We start from the raw sequence: 22,111 nt of genomic DNA on the forward strand, positions 1-22,111 counted from the left end.
CACAAATTCAGCAGCTTTGCCACCGGCTCTATTCCCCTCCCCAGCCGTACTCTCAGGTTGAACCAGACTATACGCAATCTTGACACTTAATATAACCCTGCTTCAAGTTTTAACCCAATATCATATTCAACAATTACTTATTTGCAGAGGAATGCTGTCAATGTACACATTCTAATCACTATTAACTGTCCAGTACTTAGTTGTTTACACCTGCCTGCCTCTACCTGTATATCAGTTTTTGTGCTGTAATCTTAATGTGTTCCTTTATATCCATACAACATTCACTTTGTTAGGTTCCCATCTTCTTCTTCCAGGTACTCCAACTAGTGAAAAATGTTGCTGCCCACATCCTGCCCCCCGACTAAGTCCCACTGCCCCATCAATGTTGTCCTTACATTAACTTCCCAACTCAGTGACTTTCAAATCCTTATCACCAGCTACAAATCCTGCCATGTCTTCACTCCACCCTAACTCTAGGCCTACATTCTTGAGGGTTTCATGGGTGTACAAAATCAAAGATAGAGGGTTGGATCTGTTGCTGGGGGTGGGGTTCCCACCTCCCACTGAACAAGTTAGGGATGGCTGGCTCACCCCACAGCCACTTAGCGGTTAGCGTGAGCTGGGCTTTCTGCCCTCATCAGGGGAGCAAGTTTCATCTCTAAGAGCTGCTGGCCAATCAAGTGGTAGCAGCTCCTTGGTCCCAGCTGTACCATTGGGGGCAACTGCCACTGCTGGGACTACATCCAGTCCCCAATGGTGGTCGTTGATGAAGTCAGGTGTGAAGATGAGTGTGTGGGGAGGAGGGTAGGTAGGCCCTAGCGAGGGGAGGTGGGGAGGTGCGCGGGGGCAAGCGGGCTGGCAAACTGGGATGGACAGGGCAGGTGGAGAGTGGAAGTGCAGCGGTGGGAAGACCGTTGCAGTCGGGGCTCCAATGGACACAAGCAGCCTGTAAAGGAGGCACACCCCTTGTCCACCACCAGCCTAAGCAGCGAAACCGGGCTTCACATTTAGTGTCAGCCTCCATCTGCCATGGGTTAAATTCCAGAGTTGGCCCTTAAGTGCTCATTAATAAGCTACTTAAGGATCTTAATTGGCACATGGATGGGTGGACCTCTTGACGCTTTCCCTGCTGCAGGTAAAACTGTGGCAGAGTACAGGCAAGTCAGTAAACAAGATTGGGAGAGTGGGTGTTTAGATTTTGTAAGTGAGTCTATTGGCACATCAGATCCTCTATGGTTGGAATGATTTGTGGCATCATCAGGGAAATAATTGATGTCAGAGGCTGCTAGGATAGGAGGTCAGGTGTATGCTCACAATTGTACAATGATGAGACCAGTCATGGAAATGGAAGCCAAACGGTTAACAGATAGGTTGAAAATAAAAAGTTGGTTTTAAATTTTAGAGTTAAAATTTAGAAATATATGTGGAAAATTGAAAGTGTGGTCAATTGAGGGGCTGCGTGGTTGCAAGAAGGAAAGCAGGTAGGCTCTCTATGTGGACAGAGAAAGAAACTATAATATCAGGCTTCTCAGGAGGCGCTGAGATATTTGAAGTATAAAGGAGTAATGAAAATATTAAAAGGAACTAAAGCCAGTTAAGCATACAATTGTGAAATATGTATTTTGTAATGTTTTATGTTAGAAACAGCATTTCAAGCGCTGGATATTTGAGCATAAGAAAGAAAAATAACAAATTAATTGCTTTAAGAACATCTTGAGTGATTTAGTTAATTCTCATAATTACAGAGTTAAGATTTGCCTTTGTTTCTTTCAACCAATTAGAACGTGACACCAAATACATAGACACGCGCACTCAGACCATTTTATTGTATCAGTGATGATATTTAGATGATAGATAATTTATAATATTTAGTTAAATATGAGCTTGCTATCTATTTTTAAAATCAATACCATGATTTTTACTGCAAACAAATAGAAAAAAAACTACTATATTCTACAGTATATAATTTAATTTCTTCATACCTGAAACTGTAAGGTTTGCTTTTGATGTCTTTTCACCAGCCAAGAATGTATATTCTCCTTCTTCATCTTTCATTATGTTCAGGACAGTCAATCTGTAAATTTTTCCCTTTGCCTCTACCTTGTATTTGGGACCAATTATGAGCTCTTGATTCCTAAATACCCATGCTACATCAATCCCAGTATGAGACAACTCTGCTTCAAAAGTAATACTCTGAGTCTCTGTGCATGTCATATTTTTAAGTCCTCTAATAATTTGAATTCCTATAAGAAAGACACAAATCCAAGTTTCAGAAAACAAAATGCTCAATAAATATAAATATAGGTTTCTTTAACCAGTTCATAATAATTGGTCACTTACGTTCAACTGATAGATTGCAGCTTGTTTCAGTTTTACCAATGACAAGCTTGTAGCATCCTTCATCTGAGGCAAATGACCTGCTGATTACCAGACGCTGTTTAGCCCCTTTTGCAACAGTCTGTATCCTGTCACAAAGTTGAATCGGTTGGTCATTAAAGTACCATTTCACAGACGTAATATGTGCAACTGAGACTTTGCACTCTAAAACTGCCTTTGTACCCTCAACAACAGTAAGGTCTTTAAGAGGGATCACAATATCGATAGCTGGAAAGTAAAGAAAACATGACAGTCATTTGGAAATCCCTGGATACCCTGGATATTCCTTATAAGTGCATGAAACACTATAAAGCTGAAATATTAAAAATAAAAAAACGCTTACACTGTACAGTTAAACATCCAGATGTTGAGAGATCAAAATCAGTGGCATGAAATGAATATTTGCCAGCATCTTCTTTAGTTGCATCCTCAATCAGCAACATATGTGATGTTTTGTCTATAACAATGTGAACACGCTCATTAGCCTGGATTTCTTGACCATCCTTCTTCCAGACACCTTCAACATTTTCTTGAGAGAATTTTACTTCAAGTTGGGCAATATCGCCTTCACAAACGGTCTGGTCTCCTAGATCTTGAAGGATTGTCACAGCACGTGCTACAAATAATAAAGGTAACCATTGTCAATAAACCCCTTGTAATGTCTCTAAATCTGGTGAATTTACAGACACTGATTGCATTTCATCTTCAAACCAAATGTTTTACTTACTTAGAGTATAAATTAGAAAATAAAAGATGAGTTAATTAGTACCATTTTACATAAAAATTAACTTACGTTTCATCTTCATATTGCAACTTGTCTTTTTGCCTTCAACAACAAAACTGTATCTACCCTGGTCTTCCTTGACAACATCCTTAACTGTTAAAGTATGGCGACCACGACGAGAGGAAAGATAGTATTTGCTGCTAGGTTGGATCTCTACATCTCCTTTGTACCATTTTCCTTCAGCATCTTCACTTGAAACAGCACATTCTAATTCACCTGAGAATAACTCTGGTACTTCTAAGTCCACAAGCTCTTTGGTGAATTCAAGAATAGCCCCTATACGGACATTAAAAAAAAGCTGCACATTAAGCCACCACATCATTGCACTATTTCATATCTTGACTAATATAATGCAATTAAAAAGAGTCAATTCATCAATCCAACGCACTCAGTCGAAAGCCATGCTTAAAGGAGCATGGGCCAGAGATAGAGCTACAACATTGTAAACTCTCAAACCCATTATTCTTTCAAATGGGGCTTCCTGCCGGGAATGTAGGATTAGTGAGTTTATTAATAAGTGAACAACAACAAGCATTTATATAGCACTTTTAACACAGTTAATTGTCCAAGGGCACTTCACAGGTATCAGAAAAAATCTGACACCAATCCACATAAGATGATACTAGGGGAGATGACCAATGAGGTCGGTTTTATGGGGCATCGTAAATTAGGACACAGAGGTAGGGAGCATGGTGGTTTAGGAGAGAATTGCAACGCTTGGGATCTGATAGCTGAAGACAAGGTTCTCAATGCTGGGACAAAGGAAATAAGAGGTGCCTAGAACTGGAGGAATGCCAAGTTTTTGGAGGATTTAAGCATGGAGGAGGTTGCAGAGGTAGGAAGGGATGAGGGCACAGAGAGATTTGAAGACTAGGATGAAAATTTAAAATCTGAGGCAATACTGGACAAGGGAGATGGGAGAATGACACTTGCTGCAACTTAGAACATGAGCAGCAAAGTTTTGGATAGGGTCAACTAATTTCCATAGATTAGAAGTTAGGTGATTGAGCAGGAAAGCACTGGACTACCTGAGTCTTGATGAGATCAGATGGGCTGAGGCAGCAATGGAGAAGGGTACAATTATGGAGGTGGAAGAGGTGGTCTTGATGATGGAAATGATATGGAATCAGAAGCTCAGCTCAGGGTTAAATCGGATGCTGAAGTTGTGAGATGTCTAGTTCAGGCTCAAGGGTGGGATGGAATTGGATGCTAGGGAATGAATTTTTGGAACTGGAGTAAATTTCTGCTCAACCAGTACTGGACATGGGACAATCAGTGTGACAATCAAATGCAGTGGAGCAGTTGAGAGAGATGGCAGTGAGGAAGAACTGGGCGTCATTAGTGTACATGTGAAATCTGATGTTGTAATTCAATTTTTTTTAAACACTTGTAAGAGGTAAGTTTAAGCAGGTTGGGCCTATACTTTTTGGAGTTTAGAAGAATGAAAGGTGATCTTATCAAACCTTAAGATTCTGAGGGAGCTTGACAAGGTAGCTGTTGAAAGGATGTTTCCTCTCATGAGGGAATCTGGAACCACAGCGCAGAGTTTTAAAAAAGGGGTCTCCCATTTAAGATAAAGATGAAGTGGAATTTATTTTCTGAGGTTTGTTAGTCTTTGGAATTCTCTTCCACAAAAAGTAGTAGAGGCTGGGTCATTGAATATATTCTAGGCTGAGTTAGCTAGATTTTTGATCCACAAGGGAGTTAAGAATTATCTGGGGAGGGGGGGAGGCATGAAAGTGGAGTTAAGACCACAATCAGATCAGCCATGATCCTATCCAATGATGGAACAGTCTCATAGGGCCGAATGGCCTATTCCTTCTCCTACTTCTTATGATCTTATGTAAAGAATCAATCGTCAAAGTTTTCACCAGAAACAGACAGATGAACAACTTTCTGTTTACATATGATCATTTAATCTGTGGTAAGTTATAATGAAACCAGGTTAAAACAAATTTGAAAAATGTACAGTTAATTTGAATTAAATATGGAATTTACATCATTGCTCTTTTTCTTTGCTTTGTAACAACCAATAGGTATTGAGAAAAAAACATTGATATTCAATCATAATATGCTAATATTTAAGTAGTAGTAGTTTAACCTTTGTACTAAATAATCTACCCTAATTTCAATTGGACTTTGTATGCTCTCTATTGCGCTACAGTTATTTAGCTTTTGTTTTGATGCTCAAGCATTTTTCTTACCTTCAACAATAAGTTTAGCTGTTGATCTTATAGCAGAATCTTCAACAAGAGCACAAGTGTATTCTGCAGCATCATTCATATTAATTGTCAATACAGATAGGAAATGAACATTCCGGTCAGAATGCGTTCGGTATTTGTCACCAGGGAAAATATGCACATCATTCTTAAACCACTCTACTTTTATAAATGGTTCTGACAATTCACATTCAAAAGTTGCCATGGTGTCTTTCTCCTTTGCATTGACATCATGCAATTCCTCAGAAAAAGTAATCACTTGCTTGGCTGAAAAACAATGAGAAAAAAAATTGTAAATGCCAGGAAAAATAATAAAAAAAATGCATCTAGCATTTAGTAGATAGAGTTAAATACCTTGTACAAGCAGGAAAGCATGGCTTGAGATTTCACCAGCAACATTGATAGCTTTCACCATTATACTGGCAGAATCTTCAGGTACAACATCTCTAATTACAAGTTCACAAACATTGTCTTCAGGCCAATACCAGTAAATTCGTTCAGTTTTTTCAAGTTTTACACCATTTTTAAACCATTGGCATTCGGGGTCTGGCTTGCCCACCACTCTAACACGGAAATGACTTTCATCTCCACGAGCCACTGTCTGACTCTGAATACGCTCCAAAATTTTGGGTGCCTCCATACTTGGTGATAACTGAATCTTATCTGGTTTAAAAGTTGGAATGATAACAGTGCCTTCAGGAGGAGGCAGTTTCTTTTCCTCCTCAGGTACTTCTTTGGTCCAATGGAGAAGTTCTTCCTTTCTTTTTCTCAGCATTTCTTCATAAGCTTCATCCTTTCTACGTGATTTAAGTTCAACTGCTGTAATAGCTTCATAATAACCTTCCTCCTTTCTACGTTTAAACTTGCTACGTAGTTCTTCAGTCTCCTCTCTTAGTTTTTCGTGAACAATTCTTTCAGCCTTTTTAAGTTTCACCACTTCTTTGGTTGCTGTATCTGCTGGTTTTTCTACCTTAATGACTTCAAAGAATGGCTTGGCTGGTTCTGATGGGCCAGTTTCAACTTTCTGTTCAGGGGCTCGCCGCAAGATAGACCTGAAATCTGCTCGTTCTGTTATTTCTAGCTTCACTGTGTGTTCCACAACCCCCTCAGGATTTTCTGCCGTAACTTTGACATTACCTGAATCATATGATTTGCAGTCAACAATTTCCAGGTAATAGATACCATCATACCGTAGTCTAAACCGTTTGCTCTTGCGAATAAGTTGTCCGTTAAGATACCAGTTGACCTTTGGTTGAGGATAGCCTATGACACGACACCGGTAGCGTGCTATTTCACCTTCCAGCACTCTTACTGGTTCTGGGAACAAAACTATTTCAGGCTTTGTCTTCTCTTTTATCAGTTCTTCTGAAAGACCTGTAAGTGCACCTTCATGGGCTATTCTTTCAAGTTCTTCAATTCGTTGCATTCCTTTTCTGCCTTCAGGTAACTGAGATTCTTCAACAAGGCTCTTTTCATCTTTTACAATGAGAGTTGCCGATGTCTGATCAGTGCCATACTTGTTTGTAGCTTTACAGGTGATGATACCACTGTCCCGGGGATATGCTACTTCAAAGTCAAGACTACAGTATCCAAATTCATTGATCATGCGAAGCCTGTTAGCTGCAGCAAGAGGCTTACCATCAAGCAACCATTCAACAATCATTGTTGGATCACCAATTGGTGTTAGTCTGCATTCAAAGTGTGCTGGCCCAAAACATTTGAGCCTCACAGAACTAGTCTTCTTTTTGAAATGGGGTTTCTGTTGTTTTTCCTTATCATACAAATCGCCTTCTTCCCACTGTTCCTGGCCATAACGTAAATGGAGGGGTTCAAGCTCGGGAGCTGATATCTCCTTAGCTTTATAGGTTCCCTTTGGAATGATTAACTTTCTTTCTGGTTCAGGTTCAGCAAACTCAAGTTCAACATTGACTTTACACCTTGTTGTGTCACGACCTGCTTTATTGATGGCAGTTGCAGTATACCAGGCAGCATCATAACTTGCTGCAGAATCAATTTTAAGTGCTCCTTCTCCTTTAGTACCTTCAATCCTAAAATACAAGTAGAAATTACAAATCAACAAATAATACAAATTTGCCTGTACTTATTATCACTAAAATTTATTAATATTGTAATGTACTTACTTAATATGAGGATACTTGTGTTGGGCAATAATATCACTATTTTTCAGCCATACAATATCAGGATTTGGGTTTCCAACAGCTTTTACTGCCATTGCAACAGGGGCACCCTCTTTAACACTGACATTTTTCAATTTTTCCACAAACTGTGGTCTCAACAAATGCTCTTTAGCTGCAAAGAAAAAATGAATTTTTAAATATTGCTGCTCGAAAATAGGCATTCACAATAACATATATAAACTTTCAGTGTACTTAATGACTGCATTTTGGCAATCTGAATGGCAAAATAGAACAATACATTCATTCTCCAATTTGCTTCACAGTTAAGAGGTGGGCTGCAGTTTCACATTGTGGGTTCTCAATGTTGCCATCCCACCGGGAGAAGCATAAATTGCAGCCAAAGTGTGCCCCAAAAGGAAGTGAAATTCACATGCTATTCATGTTGACTCACTCTTCCACATTTGAGAATAATCAACTTGAGATTCTGTCAAAACCTGAAAAAAGATTATTACCCACCCTTTTGACTCATGCCTCATAAAGGCAAAACAGAGACTGACCAACTTTTTTTTAAAAATTATGTTTTTTTTGCCTCTATGTACAAAATTGGCTTGATTATGCAATGTCAACATCTGTTGTTCTGGCATGCAACATGCATTAACCCACAGTATAGTTTAATATGGAAGTCCGAGGCTTATTTCACATACCACCCACTTAGCCTTGTTAATGAAAGGTATTAAGGGATCTGGGGCAAAGGCAGGCATATGGAGTTAGATCATAGATCAGCTATGATCCTACTGGGTGGTGCATCAGGCTCGAGGGACTGAGTGGCCTAATCCTGTTCCAATGTTTCTATGTTCTCCCATATTGCCAGGTAATATGTAATGCACATGGCATTTGTAGGCAAACTGACACAAGGCTCAGCAAGACCACTTTTTTTTAATTGTAAGTTTACTCCCATATAGCAGTTGAATCATTTGTGCGATACTTCATTCATTCATTGTGTTCTCTAAATGATCACTGGATGGGAAGATCTGTCAAGAGATTAACATTTTTTTAAAATCTGGGTGAACCTGATACACCACTATATTGACCCTGTTTGCGTACTGCTCAATATTTTGGCCTTAGAAGACTAATTGTAATCTCGTGCAATGCTCTTTCAATACAAAAACATCCTTCTTTCTCAAGTTGCAGTGCACTGGAAATTCTATTGCCACACCTCGGTACTCTCTCAGTGCATTCTAAACAATACACATGGAGCAAAATACGAATATTATAATGAACTGGACATTTACATGATGAAATATGCTCAGTTCATTTGTGGGCAAGTGCAAAAAATACTGGAGCGCTGGTCCCAGTGCTGCTCACAATGAATCTCTATGCATCTCTTGGAACAAACACAGAAAAAATAAAAACATCTTTCTTGCAGCAAATTCGCTTAAAATTAATGTATACTTTTGAATTTTTAATTTATTAAGAAGAGAATAAAGAATATAGTACCTTCCACAGAGAGTGCCATAGAAACAGAGCTTTTGCCAGCTCTGTTTTGTGCCACAACAGTCCATTCACCAGAATCAATTGGCAGAGCAGGAACAATGATCAGGGACTGAATCCCATCTTCCTTTACTACAATTTTGTGAGTGTAATCATTCACAATTTGACGACCTGAAACAGAAATGGATATTAAGTCAGCTACCTCATTGCCCCATATTAGTTGTATACACTGAATATACTGATGTGACAAAATGTAATTCTTACCATTGTGGAACCATAACGTCTCAGGCATGGGCCTACCAACAACCTTCAGGTCAAATCTAGCTGTCTGCCCCTCAGTACACTTAAATGACGTAGGTTTCAGAACAAAAACTGGTTTGTACAGTCTCTCTAGTTGAGTCTCATCAGTATCTTCTAATCTACGTGCTGGTGAACGACTTGGGGACCGTGGAGACACAGAACTAAAGAAAGGGAAAAAAGTATTTAACATTATAACATTGTCATTAACATTATAATTTTGATTTTTAAATCATTAGCTAATTGATTTTTAATTTTCTGAATGTTACAGAATGTGAAGCACAACACATGAAATTAATGCAAAGTAAGTGTCTAATAATTAGTACCGCATTCTCCTCATTATTTCTGTTGTTGGTAAATAAGCGTGGCCTGCTGGAGCACCAATGGGTTCAATAAACAGCTTTCCAGAGCAAATAGCATTTCCCTTGACATTGCTGGCAAACACTGTGTAGATGCCCTCATCTTCTGGCAAAACTGTAGGAATACGCAGATTGGCTCTGCCATCCTGAGAAATATCCATCCAATAGTGATCCCCATGTTTCAGGCGCTTACCATCTTTGAACCATACAATCTATGAAAATATGAAACGTACATCACCAAGATGCATGAGATAATTTTAAAAGTTGTAATCTCCCAAAAGAGTTTACAAAAGGATTTTAAATTGTACAACACACATTTTCACCTATTCACATTAACTGTACTATATCTGATTAGAAACAAATTTCATCTCAAATATTCTTCATGGGAAATGTGGTTTCTGATGCAAAAATTAGTTACCTTGGGCAATGGATAACCAGATACTTTACAATGGAAAGTAACACCCATTCCATCCAGAACTCTAAAGCTTTTCACTGTTGAATCAAATCCTGGTGCAACAGATTCATCTTCAGGAATATCTAACACCATTTCTTCACCATCCTCTTCAAGAAGTTCTTCCAAAGTGATCCTGATGATTCGCAATTCAATTTCTTTGATAAGTCGTTCTTCAAATGAAGAAATGTGGTACTCCTGAAAAGAACAAAATTATTTGTAGTTAGTGATGAGCAATAGGTTAAAATACAGTAAAATCTTTATTATCCAGTATGCGTGGGGATAGAACAGCAATCTTTTTACTTCTAATCTTCAACAGTACATTAAAAGATAAAGTAAAGTATAAAATAATACAGTATACAGGTACGGGTTGTTAAAAGTGGCAATTCGTATTCAGGGAACATCAGAAATTCCGGTTAGTAGAGAATTCTGGTTGGTAGGGTGCTGGATAACACAAAGTTTATTGTGTTGACAAACAACGCATGAAATATAAGTTGTTTAACTGGCAACTAAATAAAAACAGCTGCAGCACATAGACGTAATGATGTTGTGAAAAAATTTGAATTGATATAAGGAAAGGAATGCAGTAGATGTAATGTATATGGATTTTCAGAATTATTTTAGTAAAGTTCTTACAGAAGCTTGTTAAGAAAATTAAAAACTATGGTTAAAAAGGAAGTTTGGTGGCATGGATAGAAAGTTGATTCAAGCCCAGCCATTGGTGCAGGGAAGCCAGCGTGTATCAATGCCAGTTCCTATTCTGGATAAATGGGTAGAGCTAGCAGCAGAAAGGGCATCCAGCTGTAAAACCACCCACCAAATTCAAAAATGATGGTTGATATGAAAGTGATCAACCAGTATTGTGATGACCCCAGGTAACATGGAAAAAGCTGAAAGAGAAACCAGCCATTCAATGGAAAGCTGATTGACAAATAGGAAACAGGGTTAATGTAAATGGGTGTTTCATGGATTGGAGAAGAGTTGGAAGTGGTGACCTCAGGAATCATTGCTGCATCCACTTTTGTCCTTGGTCTATATAGACTATTTGAAATTTTCTAACTATGCAAAAGTAGTCAGTTTGGCAAGAGTGAAGAGGGTTGTGAAAAACTTCAGATAAACAAGACCGGATAATAGAATGGGCAGAATAGGTAGATACAGTTTGCTGTGGAGTAGAAAGTAGATAGGAGGCCTTATGGCACATTGGTTAGCGCTCCTGCCTCTGAGCCAAAAGCTCAAGGATTAAATCCCATTCCAGAGCTTGATGGCCCAAGAAGATGCATTCATAAAGCAGCCAAACAAGTATCAACTTATAAACCTTTCCAACATATGCCAATGCAGTAAGAGTGGGAGTGATTCCCAGTTAGACATGTGATGGAAAGATATTGGAGCCTCAACCATCACTATGCATAGCTTCAGACTACAGCATGTACGTAAAAGTGCATGTTGCCACAGCAACCCAGACTCCTTGGGGGACCAGTTGGCTGGATGGTTGGTCTGGATCAGAATGGTGCAAACAGCACAGGGTTGGACCATGTTCAGGTTGAGGTGGTTTTTGGACCTGCATCTTTGCACAACCTGTGGTGGAGGTTCTGGTGCTGTGGATTAGACATGCCTTCAGGCAGAGATCTCAAGAGAAGAAAGAAATCTGGAGATTTTTTGGAGATTCTGAAGTGAGCTCACTGTTCATTTACATGAAATCAACAAGCTGCCCATCCCAAATGGGCATCCTCATGCAGCTTGCCAAAATTAGGCTGCTGCAACATCAGGCAGCACAAAGAGTTCCTAGCCAGCAGCAAAGTAAGTTACAGGGAGGCTGTACAATCATGGAGGGGGGGCGAAACCTGGGGCAGCAATGGTCCAATTATTTTTGTGGGACCCAATGGATCACTCCTGCTCCTGTTGTCACATGGGAATAGTTCAAACTTACGTTTTCAAATCCTCTTCAGCTCAATTGCTGGTAAAATTGGTCAGAATATGCACAGTGCACGCACGAACCAATTGGGGCTCTATATACATCATAGGACTACAATTTGCATATTAAACCAGGCTCACCACCTGAAACAAGTAGGCACTTCATCCACTCACCATTAAGACCATACAAAAATGAAAATGGGCAGAATGTCAGCCTTAGTCAGGTAGTAAGTATATGCTCTCTTTGAAGGCATCTCAATAGCATCAACTTCATCAGGTTAAATTCAAACCCCACCAATGGCAGTATATATTCAAAAAAGAAAAATGCTGAAGGGCTTGGAGAAAAAGGGAGGCTTAGATGCCCAAATTACATGATTCTTTGCAAGTACAAGTCCAGGTAGAATTCCTAGCATGTACAAGTACAATTTTAACACAACAAAAAAAAAAGTAACTGTTTGGGTAATGTAAATTGGAGCATAGAGTACAAGAATAAAGAAATAATTAATTAATACAAAGCATCAGTTTGGCCACAGATACAGAGCTGTGTGTAGTTTTGTACATCCCATTATAGAAAGGGAGGTCTTACAGTGCAGTGGATATTGTCCCTGCCTCTGAGTCAGAAGCTCCGTTTGAGTCCAACTACAGGACTTGAAGGCCATGGAAGGGGCATTCACAAACAGGTTTATTATCAACCTGTAAATCCTTGCAATACATCTATGACAGATGGTAAGAGTGGCAGAGTTTCCTGTTCAGTCATGCTTGATGTGGAATGGCGCCCCTCAAATTATAGATTCTGTTGACAGGCTACGGTGCCCCTCAAACTATAGATTCTAGCGACAGGCTAGTGACCTGTTCCAGGAAAATCTAGCTATGGGAATTGATGTAAGCATGTGATTCATCTGCCTTATGCATCTCTAGGCACAAGAAGAGAATCAAGAAGATTAGAGAAAGCGATAGAGAATATTTAGCATAGTTTCACCAGGAAGGTACCAGGAGTTAGAAACTGTAGAAATGAGAAGAGACTTAAGATATTGGAAATATTCCAACTGAAGCACAGAAAACTAAGAGAACATTTAATGGAGAATAGCAAAAAAAAATTTGCTTTACTTAGGAAGTTGTGCTCAGTGATTTTAATCTCCATCTTTATCCTATTGGAATCTCTCCTAAGAATTCATTGTCCTCCTTTCTGCCCAAAATCTATGCTTGCATAAAATTTCTACCCATATCATGACCATTCTCTAAACCTTGCTATTACCCACGGCCTCTAAACTTCCTTGGCCTCAATCAATGAGAAGACATTTTCCAACCACTCACTTGTATTCCTCACTACCTACATCACTCTACTCCATAATAACCCATTTCCTTTCCTCACTGCCACCGAGGGAAAAAAAACTCTCCTCTATGTCACTCACAAGTGCACTTTCAAATTTCCAATTGCCTAGCCTGCCTGGCTCTTTATCTGCCACAGTAATTCTGAAGCTATTGATTTACACAACCACTCCTTCATCTGCATCTTTGATGCCCTTGCCTCCAATAAAAACTTTGAAATCTTCTACCTCTGTCGTTCCTCCTGATATGACCCTTTTCTTCACTCTCTCAAGTCCAACACGTGCAAACTTGAGAGTATCTGCTGAACAAATGACTCACCAATGCATCACTGAAGATGGCTGGACCACAGAAAGACCTCATTCCCCTCTGCCAGCAACCACTATGCCAGGTTGATCCTGGACACAAAGATCACCTGTTCACCACCAAGCATATCCTTAACTCCATCTCCCCTGAATTCTCACCACCAACAAGTGCATGAAACTCATAAATGTCTTTGTCACCAATATATCATCTGTACAGTTGTCTCTGCTTTTCCCTCCACTCCCCAGGCCCAGGAAGCCAGCCAACCATCAAGTTCCCTATGGCCTACCCTGTCCCTTTCTACTTTCTCACCCAACTCCTCTCCATCACTTCTTTTAGTGATGGGATAATAAGTAGATAAGGGTAATGCAGTTGATTTGGAGTACATGGATTTCCAAAAGGCAGCTGATAAAATGCCGCACAAATGACTTGTGAGCAAAGTTAAAGCTCATGGAATAAAAGGGGCAGTGGCACCATGTATTGGGCATTGGCTGAGTGACAGGAGCCAGGGAGTAGTGGTGCACAGTTATTTTTCAGACTACAGAAAATTTTATAGTAGGGTTTTCCAAGTATAGATGCTCCTGCTTTTCTTGATATTTATTACTGACCTAGACTTTGGTGTATAGGGCACAATTTCAAAATGTGCAAATGACATAGAACTTGGAAGTAATGTGATCCATGAGGAGGAGAGTGTGAAACTTCAAAAGGACATAGACAGGTTGGTGGAATGGGCAGACAAGTGGCAGATGAAATTTAATATAGTGATTCATTTGGTGGGAAGAACAGGAAAAGGCAATATAAAATAAAGGATGCAGTTTGAAAGGGGGTGCTGGAGCAGAGGGAACTGATGTACATTTGCATAAATCATTGAAGTAGCAGGACAGTTTGAGGTCATGGTTAAAAAAGCATAAGGGATCCTGGGCTTTAAAAATAGGGGCACTGAGTACAAAAGCAAGAACATTATGATAAATCTGTATAAAAAATAGGTTTGGCCGCAACTAGAGTATTATATTCAGCTCTGGGCACTATCCTTTAGGAAGGATGTGAAAGCATTAGAGAGGATGCAGAAAAGATTCATGCGAATGGTTCCAGGCATGAGGAACTTCAATTATGTAAATAGATTGGAGAAGGTGGGGTTGCTCTCCTTGGAGAAGAGAAGGTTGGGAGGAGATTTGATAGAGGTATTCAAATCATGAAGGGTCTGGACAGAGTATACAGGGAGAAACAGCTCCCATTGGAAGAATCAAAAAGTAATGTCGACATGAGGGAAAATGTTTTATGCAGTAAGTGGTTAGGATTTGGAACTCTCTGTCTGAGAGCACAGTGGAGGCAGATTTAATCATTGCTTTCGAAAAAGAATACAATCATTATCTGAAGAGAAAAACTTTGCAGATACGCAGGGAAAAGGCAGAGGTCAGGCACTAGGTCAACTGCCCTTGCAGAGAGCTGGCACAGGCAAGACTGGCCAAATGCCCTCCTACTGTGTTTTAACTATTCTATGATTCTAGCTCATGAGACACGCCTCCTGCTCCCTTGGCACTATTCCTGCTAATCTTCTAACCTGCCAACTTCCCTTCCAGACCCTGCTAGTAGACATTGTTAATGGTTCCCTCTTCTCAGGCACTGTCTCTTCTCTGTTAAACCTGTCAGCACCAATCCCATCTTTCATGTAAAAGCATCCTTTCTTTTAATTTAACACTTCTGTGAAGCTCTTCAGGCTTTCTTTCTACATTAAAGGTGTAAAATAACTAAGCTGTTGTTGAGTTGTTGCAAGATATTTGAAACAGAGATAGATACAAGATTATGGGAAACTTAGTTTATGGGAATCATTTTTAATTGCTGTGTCAAGGAGCCTACAAAGACACAATAAGCCAAACAGAATCATTCTGCACTGTAAATTTCTATGGTTCTATGGAAGTACAATATCTACAATGTGGTGAATATCTTACAATTGCATACACTTCTGATTAACTCATTCCATCAGAAAATTGTATATTTCCATCTATAAGGCAACTGTCCTTAAATTTATCCTATGGTAATTTTATCCTGCGGCCAGTAGTCATTGGAGATTCATCACTGACAGGAAGATGTAATTACAGTTTAGCAAGTTTACATTCCACTATAAGTGTGGAAATAAGAACCTACAATAGAAATATATGAAATTAAGGACTGAATATATGACTTTAAAATGACAACTGAACTATGTCTGCTACCTGATCCAGTTATTTCCCACTCTCTAATTCCACCTCACCTGAACACTACAAATGGCTTCATTTCTCCAGGTGCAATACCATTGGAGATGAGGTTAGTGTTTCAAAAATGTAAAATTCATTCAACAAAATAGTTTCCAAAATTGTTGCATGCATCAGGCTGTTTCTCACACACATATACTATTTTTCTCTGATTGATACAAATATTTAGAAAAATAGTTACTTAAAGTTCTAGGATAAAGGCAAACAGTCAAAACGTTAACTCTGCCTTTCTCTCCACAGATGCTGTCAGGCCTGCTGAGTTTTACCAGCATTTTTTGTTTTTGTTACATAAAGTTCTATACGGTCAGTTGGACAACTAACCAAGAGGCACTTTCCCCATTAATGCAAATGGTAATAATATGAATGGTAACCAGTAGTTTTTTTTAATTATTCATAACTCTAAACATACTAAGCAACACAAATCATCCATTTATTTGCTACCTCTTGACTTGACTATTCCAATGTGCTCCTGACTGGTCGTCCACAAGCTATAAACTTGAGGTCAACAAAAAGTCTTGTTGCCTAACTTGCACCAAGTCATGTTCAGCTATTACCCATGTATGCATTCATTTACACCAGCTCCCAACAAGTAACAGCATGATTTTAAAATTCTCATCCTTGTAATCTCTGTAATCTCCTTCAGCCACACAAACTTCGTGAGATATCTACACTCATTTAATTCTGGCCTCTTGAGCATCCCCGATTTTAATTGCTCCACCGCTGGTGGCCTCGGCCCTAAGTTCCGGAATTCCGTCTGTACAATGTGTTTCTAGCTCTCTTTCCTTCTTTAAGACACCAGTTCGGCTTCAGCTGGAGTATTATGTCCAATTCTGGGCATCATACTTTTGGAAGAATGCAAAGGTTTCAGTGAGAGTGCAAAGAAGATTTACGAGAATGGTTCCAGGGTTGAGGGACTTCAGTCACAAGGATAGATTGGAGAATCTGGGGCTGTTCTTCAAAGAAAAGGTTGGGAGGAGATTTGATGGAGGTATCCAAAATCAAGAAGGGTCTAGACATAGCAGGTAGAGAGCAATTATTCCCTTTGGCAGAAAAGTCGACAACCAAAGTACACAGATTTAGGGTAATTGGCAAAAGAATCAGAGGCAGCATAAGAAACATTTTTACACAGTGAGGGGTTAGAATCTGGAATGCACTGCCTTACAGGGTGGTGGAGGCAGATTCAATTGTGGCTTTTAAAGGGAATTGGATAAGCAACTGAAGATTAAGAAAATGTGCAGGGTTATGAGGCAAAGGGTGGGATGCGAGATTAGCTGACTTGTTCTTGCAGAAAACTGGCATGGGCTTGATGGGTCGAAGGACTCTTTCGTTGCTGCAATCATTCTATGACGTTCAGGGCTGGTACAAGAGTATTTGGTGCCTTGGCAAACTTAAAGCCTTATGCACATCCCTCCCACAACACAATTAACTTTCAAAATGAATATTATGCATTAGTATGAATAAAGATTCTGCATTTATAATTACAGATTTATTTTAGATGAAAAGGGAGAATATTATGATACTGATTGTATATTCTCATTGTTCTGCACCTTTCACAGGATACATACTAGAAGAAATGAACGCTATAATATGTGATGTTGCTCACATGATGTAATACTGTGTTCCTGCAACAGTTACTGATGATTTTATACATAATTTACCCAATCAATAGTCATTATGATAGAGTAGGCTAGATTGAATTATGCTCTTTGATTTAATTTACTGGTTCACAGTTTTGAAATAGTCATGTAGATATTCAAATATGTAAATCTGTCACATAAACAGAACAAGAAATAGAATAGGAAATTTTGGAAAAGACTGCAATGCAAATGCATGGAAATCTATACATATGTCAGTATATGTGGATGTATATCAGTAGATCTAGGCTCTTCATTCCCACCGCTAAAGCCTTTTAATTTACGTATGTAGTTTGATGAACAGTTCATTCAGTTTTTTGCCGCCCCCCACAAATTTTGCCGCTGTAGGCAACCGGCTAGTTTGTCTAGTGGTTGCACCAGCTCTGATGACTCGATGAAGATAATTCTTAAAACCTAATTCTTTGACCAAGCTTTGTCATCTGACCTAATATCTCTATGTGATATTTTGTTTTATAATGCTCCTGTGAAGCGCTATAGTACATTCTACTATATGAAAGGTATTAGCCCACCCATTTCAGCACTTTAGCAAAGTTTACAAAATCTCTTTATGAAAGTTGAAGACAGAATATTGGCTGCCAAGATGATTTTATCCAAAGGTGAACAATATTGCAAGCTGTGCTCTACTGTACTTTGAAAACTGCTCAATTTAACCTTAACAATTATAAAACAAGTTACCTCAGAGCATTATAAAACAAATGTTATAATTCTGCATTGCATTTCTAATATTTCCTAAGAAATGTTAACTAATTTTAAGATGAATCTCACATGTTCTTCTGTCACAGGTTTCATCATGGTTGGACTTTTGCCCATTTTCTTCCTGATTAGTGCTTGTTCTTTTTCATACTCGGTCATTAAAATCGTTGGTGCTATATCTGCAACTTTGGGTTCTTGGACATACTCTGTTACTAATTCTGTTCGCTCTATTACCTCCTGGTATTCCTTCATGGAAAGCTCATAATCCGCTAAAAATAAATTGCATCAGAATTAGAACAACATCGCAATTATTACAAACTACTAAAATTGTCTTAATTAATTAAAATGGCAAATTAATACAAGGAGTTAAACAAATATGGTACTTAAATTATCTTCCACTCAGACTGGAGGGATATAAACTGTGATGTCCTTCTGAAATCAGTATTAAGATCACTGCTCTTGTATCTATCAGATGGACTTGCATGAAAGAGGCACACGAAAATTTGCAAACAACTGAAAAATAGGAACCATGCTTAACTATGAAAAAAGGTGCTTAACAATTTCAGATTATTATTTGAGCAAAGGGTTGTTGGGTAACAGTTAATGCGAGGTAATTCGGAGAGTTAAAACATACACCAAATGGTAAAATATTAAAAGAAGTCGAAAAGCTCCCCAGAGCCCGAAACTGCTGTTCTCTCTCAGGAAGATAGCACTCATTCTCCCACCTATCCAAACTATTTTCTGTCAGCCAGCCAGGTAAGACTGCTGCTGCTCATGCCAAAATGATGGTGTGCTGATCCTTCTAGGCCAAAAGCTGCTAGAGGCCACCTGTAGTCTCCTCCACTGAAATTCAGCAATCACCGGGATAACACTGCACAGGAACGCTTCGAAAGGCAGGGGCACACTGGGAACAGGTCTAAGGGAATGCATAACATTAGTTGACCTCTCTATGCAACATGGAATGGTTTTATTTATAAATTTGGCTTGGAACGTTTATTTTGTGATGGCTTTTATTTTACATCGCAGCCAAGCGGATGCTACAATAGTCAGTGATAGACGAAAGGCAAAGAGTGGGACTGTTAGTGAACGGGGAATTGGGGTTGCGTTTACAGATGGATTCATCGCAGACAACCCAGCAAGAGGCTATCTATGTTGCCTCCTCTGTTTCTCCTCCTCCTCCCACGTTGCTCATTATATAGTTGATAGCAAGGACTGTCCCCTCATGATTTCATTATTGTGCAGCACACAACAGACCACGATGAAACTTGGCACCTGCTCTGTCTATTACTGTAGGATTCCTCTGTAGTGGTCCAGGCAGCTGAAGCATTGTTTCCACACAGCAAGGGCTGAATTTTGCCATCGGCGAGCAGGGGGTGGGGTTCGCTCACCGACGTGCAAAATGACACGGGATGACATCGGGGGGAACCCCCAATGTCATCCCGCCCCATTTAGATCTTCAGGAAGGCGGGCCCGCAGCAAAATCAGCTGCGGGCCTGCCAACATGTCAATGGCTAATTAAGGCCATTGACAGGATCATTAAAACAATTAAAAGGACCTGCCTGTCCAAACTTAAGATTGGCGAGCAGGCCAGGAGCCCCACCAGTAAATAGAAAAAACATGAAACCTCATCCACCAGTGGGATCAGGTTTCATGTAGGGATTTAAAAAGTTTAAATGAAATTTATTAACGTGTCCCATCTCATGTAACAGGGGGACATGTTAAGAATTTTTTTTTCTATTTTTCATGTTTATACAACTGTCAGCGATCTCCCTGAGGCAGCACTTAGCCTCAGGGAGATGTGTGCTCGTTTGTGCACATGCGCGAAAGAGCGCACTCTTGCATTTGGGGAATCACCCCCCCACCCGCCTGCACAGGAAGAGCATAGCGTTTCCCACTGGGCGCCTGCTTCTCCAGCAGGGATCGGCTCCCCGCCCACCTGAGATTGGGTCTGGCCCGCCCGCCGGGTGGACAGAAAATTCTGCCCCAATAGTTTGCTATATCACATTTTCCATGGTAGCTTGGCTTTCATCGTATGCAAGCTGCACACTTGTGTGTGGGTTGCACACCAGTGACATCAGCCATGTGGTTATCAGATATCCCTTTTTGTCTAGTAGCCAGCCTTTGTTTTGTTGTTTTGGCTCAAATGCAGCTGGCACAGCAAACAATGCAGAATGAACGCACGATAAATGCTAACATGACACAGGCATTGACTTGCACTATTCTCTGCCTATGCTCTCACATCAACTGGATACTGTGGAAGTGGAATCCCTTTCAGTTGCGGTATAGGGCAAAGTTGGCATGTGGTGCATGCGAAGCAATGTTCATGCATTAGCTGGAATATTGAGCTCCAAAATAGCACCCCTGCTTACTTCCAGAAACCATTCACTGAATCCTTGCTAATGCCCCTATTGCTATGGTATCTGATGTGATTCACCCTAAAAATATACAATTGTGCCACAGATGCCATTTTGTACCCCAAACAGTAGCTGGAACACCAAAACAATGGGCACTACTGATCTAGTTTTTGTGCCAATAGAATCTTGGAGCGTGGAAAGTGGCCATTCACCCCTTCAATCCTGTGCCAGCTCTTTGAAAGAGCCAAACGTAAAATGAGAGGTTAGAATTTTTTTGACAGTGTTGTTTGGTTATGGAAGTTTCAACCAGAAAAAGTGATAGGAGCAGAATGGATAATAGTTTTTAAAATGGCGGATAAACATCCAAAAAGAAAAATAGGGGCAGGGAAATTAGATTAAGTAAATCGATGTTGCAGAGAAGCAACACATGTGTGATGGGCTAAATGCCTTCCTTTGATACTGTAAGATGTTATTATTCTATGTACATATCACAATTATCACTGCAGTACTTGTTCAACCAAAATTTTAAAGCTAATTTAATAAAAGTAAATGATTTAGTCATTACCTAAATAAGGATATCTTAATCTCAAAAAAATGTGATCATAGTAATTAAATTTCGCCTCAATGAGGCAGATTTAGTTATTGTAGAAAATTGATTTATCTTAACTATTATTTTAATGGCTACATACCTTCCTCCAGCAGCTGAGTTGATGCCGAAATTTCTCCATGTTGATTCCGAACAACAATGGAATATTCACCCGCATCATCTGCGAAAGTCATGGAAATCTCAAGTTTGCATTCTCCCATTTCCTTGTTGTAGCTCACCTTGTACCTAGAGAGGAATACAATGCATAAAGCATAAAACCTCAAAAATCAGAAAGAAGAAAAATCTTGATGAACATAATAAACATGAAACAAGAAAAGGCTATGAGACTCACTCCTTCCATAGGGTGCACAGAAGATATCATATAACAGGCTGTACCCAGCCCATCCAATCACCCGGTTCTGTGATGAAAAGTCACAGACCTGCAACGTTCTGTAACTCTCTCCACAGATGCTGCCGGACATGCTGAGTATTTCCAACATTTTCTGTTTTCATTCCAGATTTCTAGCATCTGCAGTAATTTGCTCGCTTTCTACAAAAGGTGCCTCCCTTGCTTGAAAGATAAATCAAGCAAATCCCAGAAAATTAATCTAATTATACTTTCTAAATTACCGTATACAACTTTGTCTTCCTTGACCTGACCTTCATTGATGCCAGGAGTTCAGGAACCAGAATGAGAGTAAAGCACAAAACTGTAAATACTGGAAGTCAGCAAGAAGCATCATATTCCATGCAACATTTAACTTCACTTACATTGAAACACGTGATTGGTGCAGCATCAACTACTTGAACAACATAAACACATCAAGACATTACTCGCACAGCCCATATAAAAGCTATATTTTCATAGATTCCACCTGACCAATTAATCTTCTGAAAAATAGGCTTTGGAAAAATC

The 22,111-nt window shown here is 39.5% G+C and overlaps 1 protein-coding gene across 1 annotated transcript in view; it reads right to left on the bottom strand.

Annotated features, from left to right (window-relative positions):
* Nucleotides 1-22,111, bottom strand: part of ttn.1 (titin, tandem duplicate 1) — a 685,821-nt gene that overhangs the window by 336,619 nt on the left and 327,091 nt on the right. Inside the window, exons 43-55 of the mRNA XM_041201521.1 lie at nt 21,299-21,441; nt 18,328-18,524; nt 10,083-10,313; nt 9,632-9,876; nt 9,273-9,469; nt 9,015-9,179; nt 7,521-7,689; nt 5,734-7,427; nt 5,365-5,646; nt 3,170-3,436; nt 2,720-2,992; nt 2,341-2,604; nt 1,983-2,243 (exon numbers count right to left, since the gene is read on the bottom strand). Of these exons, the coding sequence (XP_041057455.1) occupies nt 1,983-2,243; nt 2,341-2,604; nt 2,720-2,992; nt 3,170-3,436; nt 5,365-5,646; nt 5,734-7,427; nt 7,521-7,689; nt 9,015-9,179; nt 9,273-9,469; nt 9,632-9,876; nt 10,083-10,313; nt 18,328-18,524; nt 21,299-21,441 (4,388 nt within the window). The remainder of the gene's footprint in view (nt 1-1,982; nt 2,244-2,340; nt 2,605-2,719; nt 2,993-3,169; nt 3,437-5,364; nt 5,647-5,733; nt 7,428-7,520; nt 7,690-9,014; nt 9,180-9,272; nt 9,470-9,631; nt 9,877-10,082; nt 10,314-18,327; nt 18,525-21,298; nt 21,442-22,111) is intronic.

The sequence above is a fragment of the Carcharodon carcharias genome, chromosome 12 (genome assembly GCF_017639515.1).
Source record: "Carcharodon carcharias isolate sCarCar2 chromosome 12, sCarCar2.pri, whole genome shotgun sequence".
In the NCBI taxonomy this organism is placed as follows: Eukaryota; Metazoa; Chordata; class Chondrichthyes; order Lamniformes; family Lamnidae; genus Carcharodon; species Carcharodon carcharias.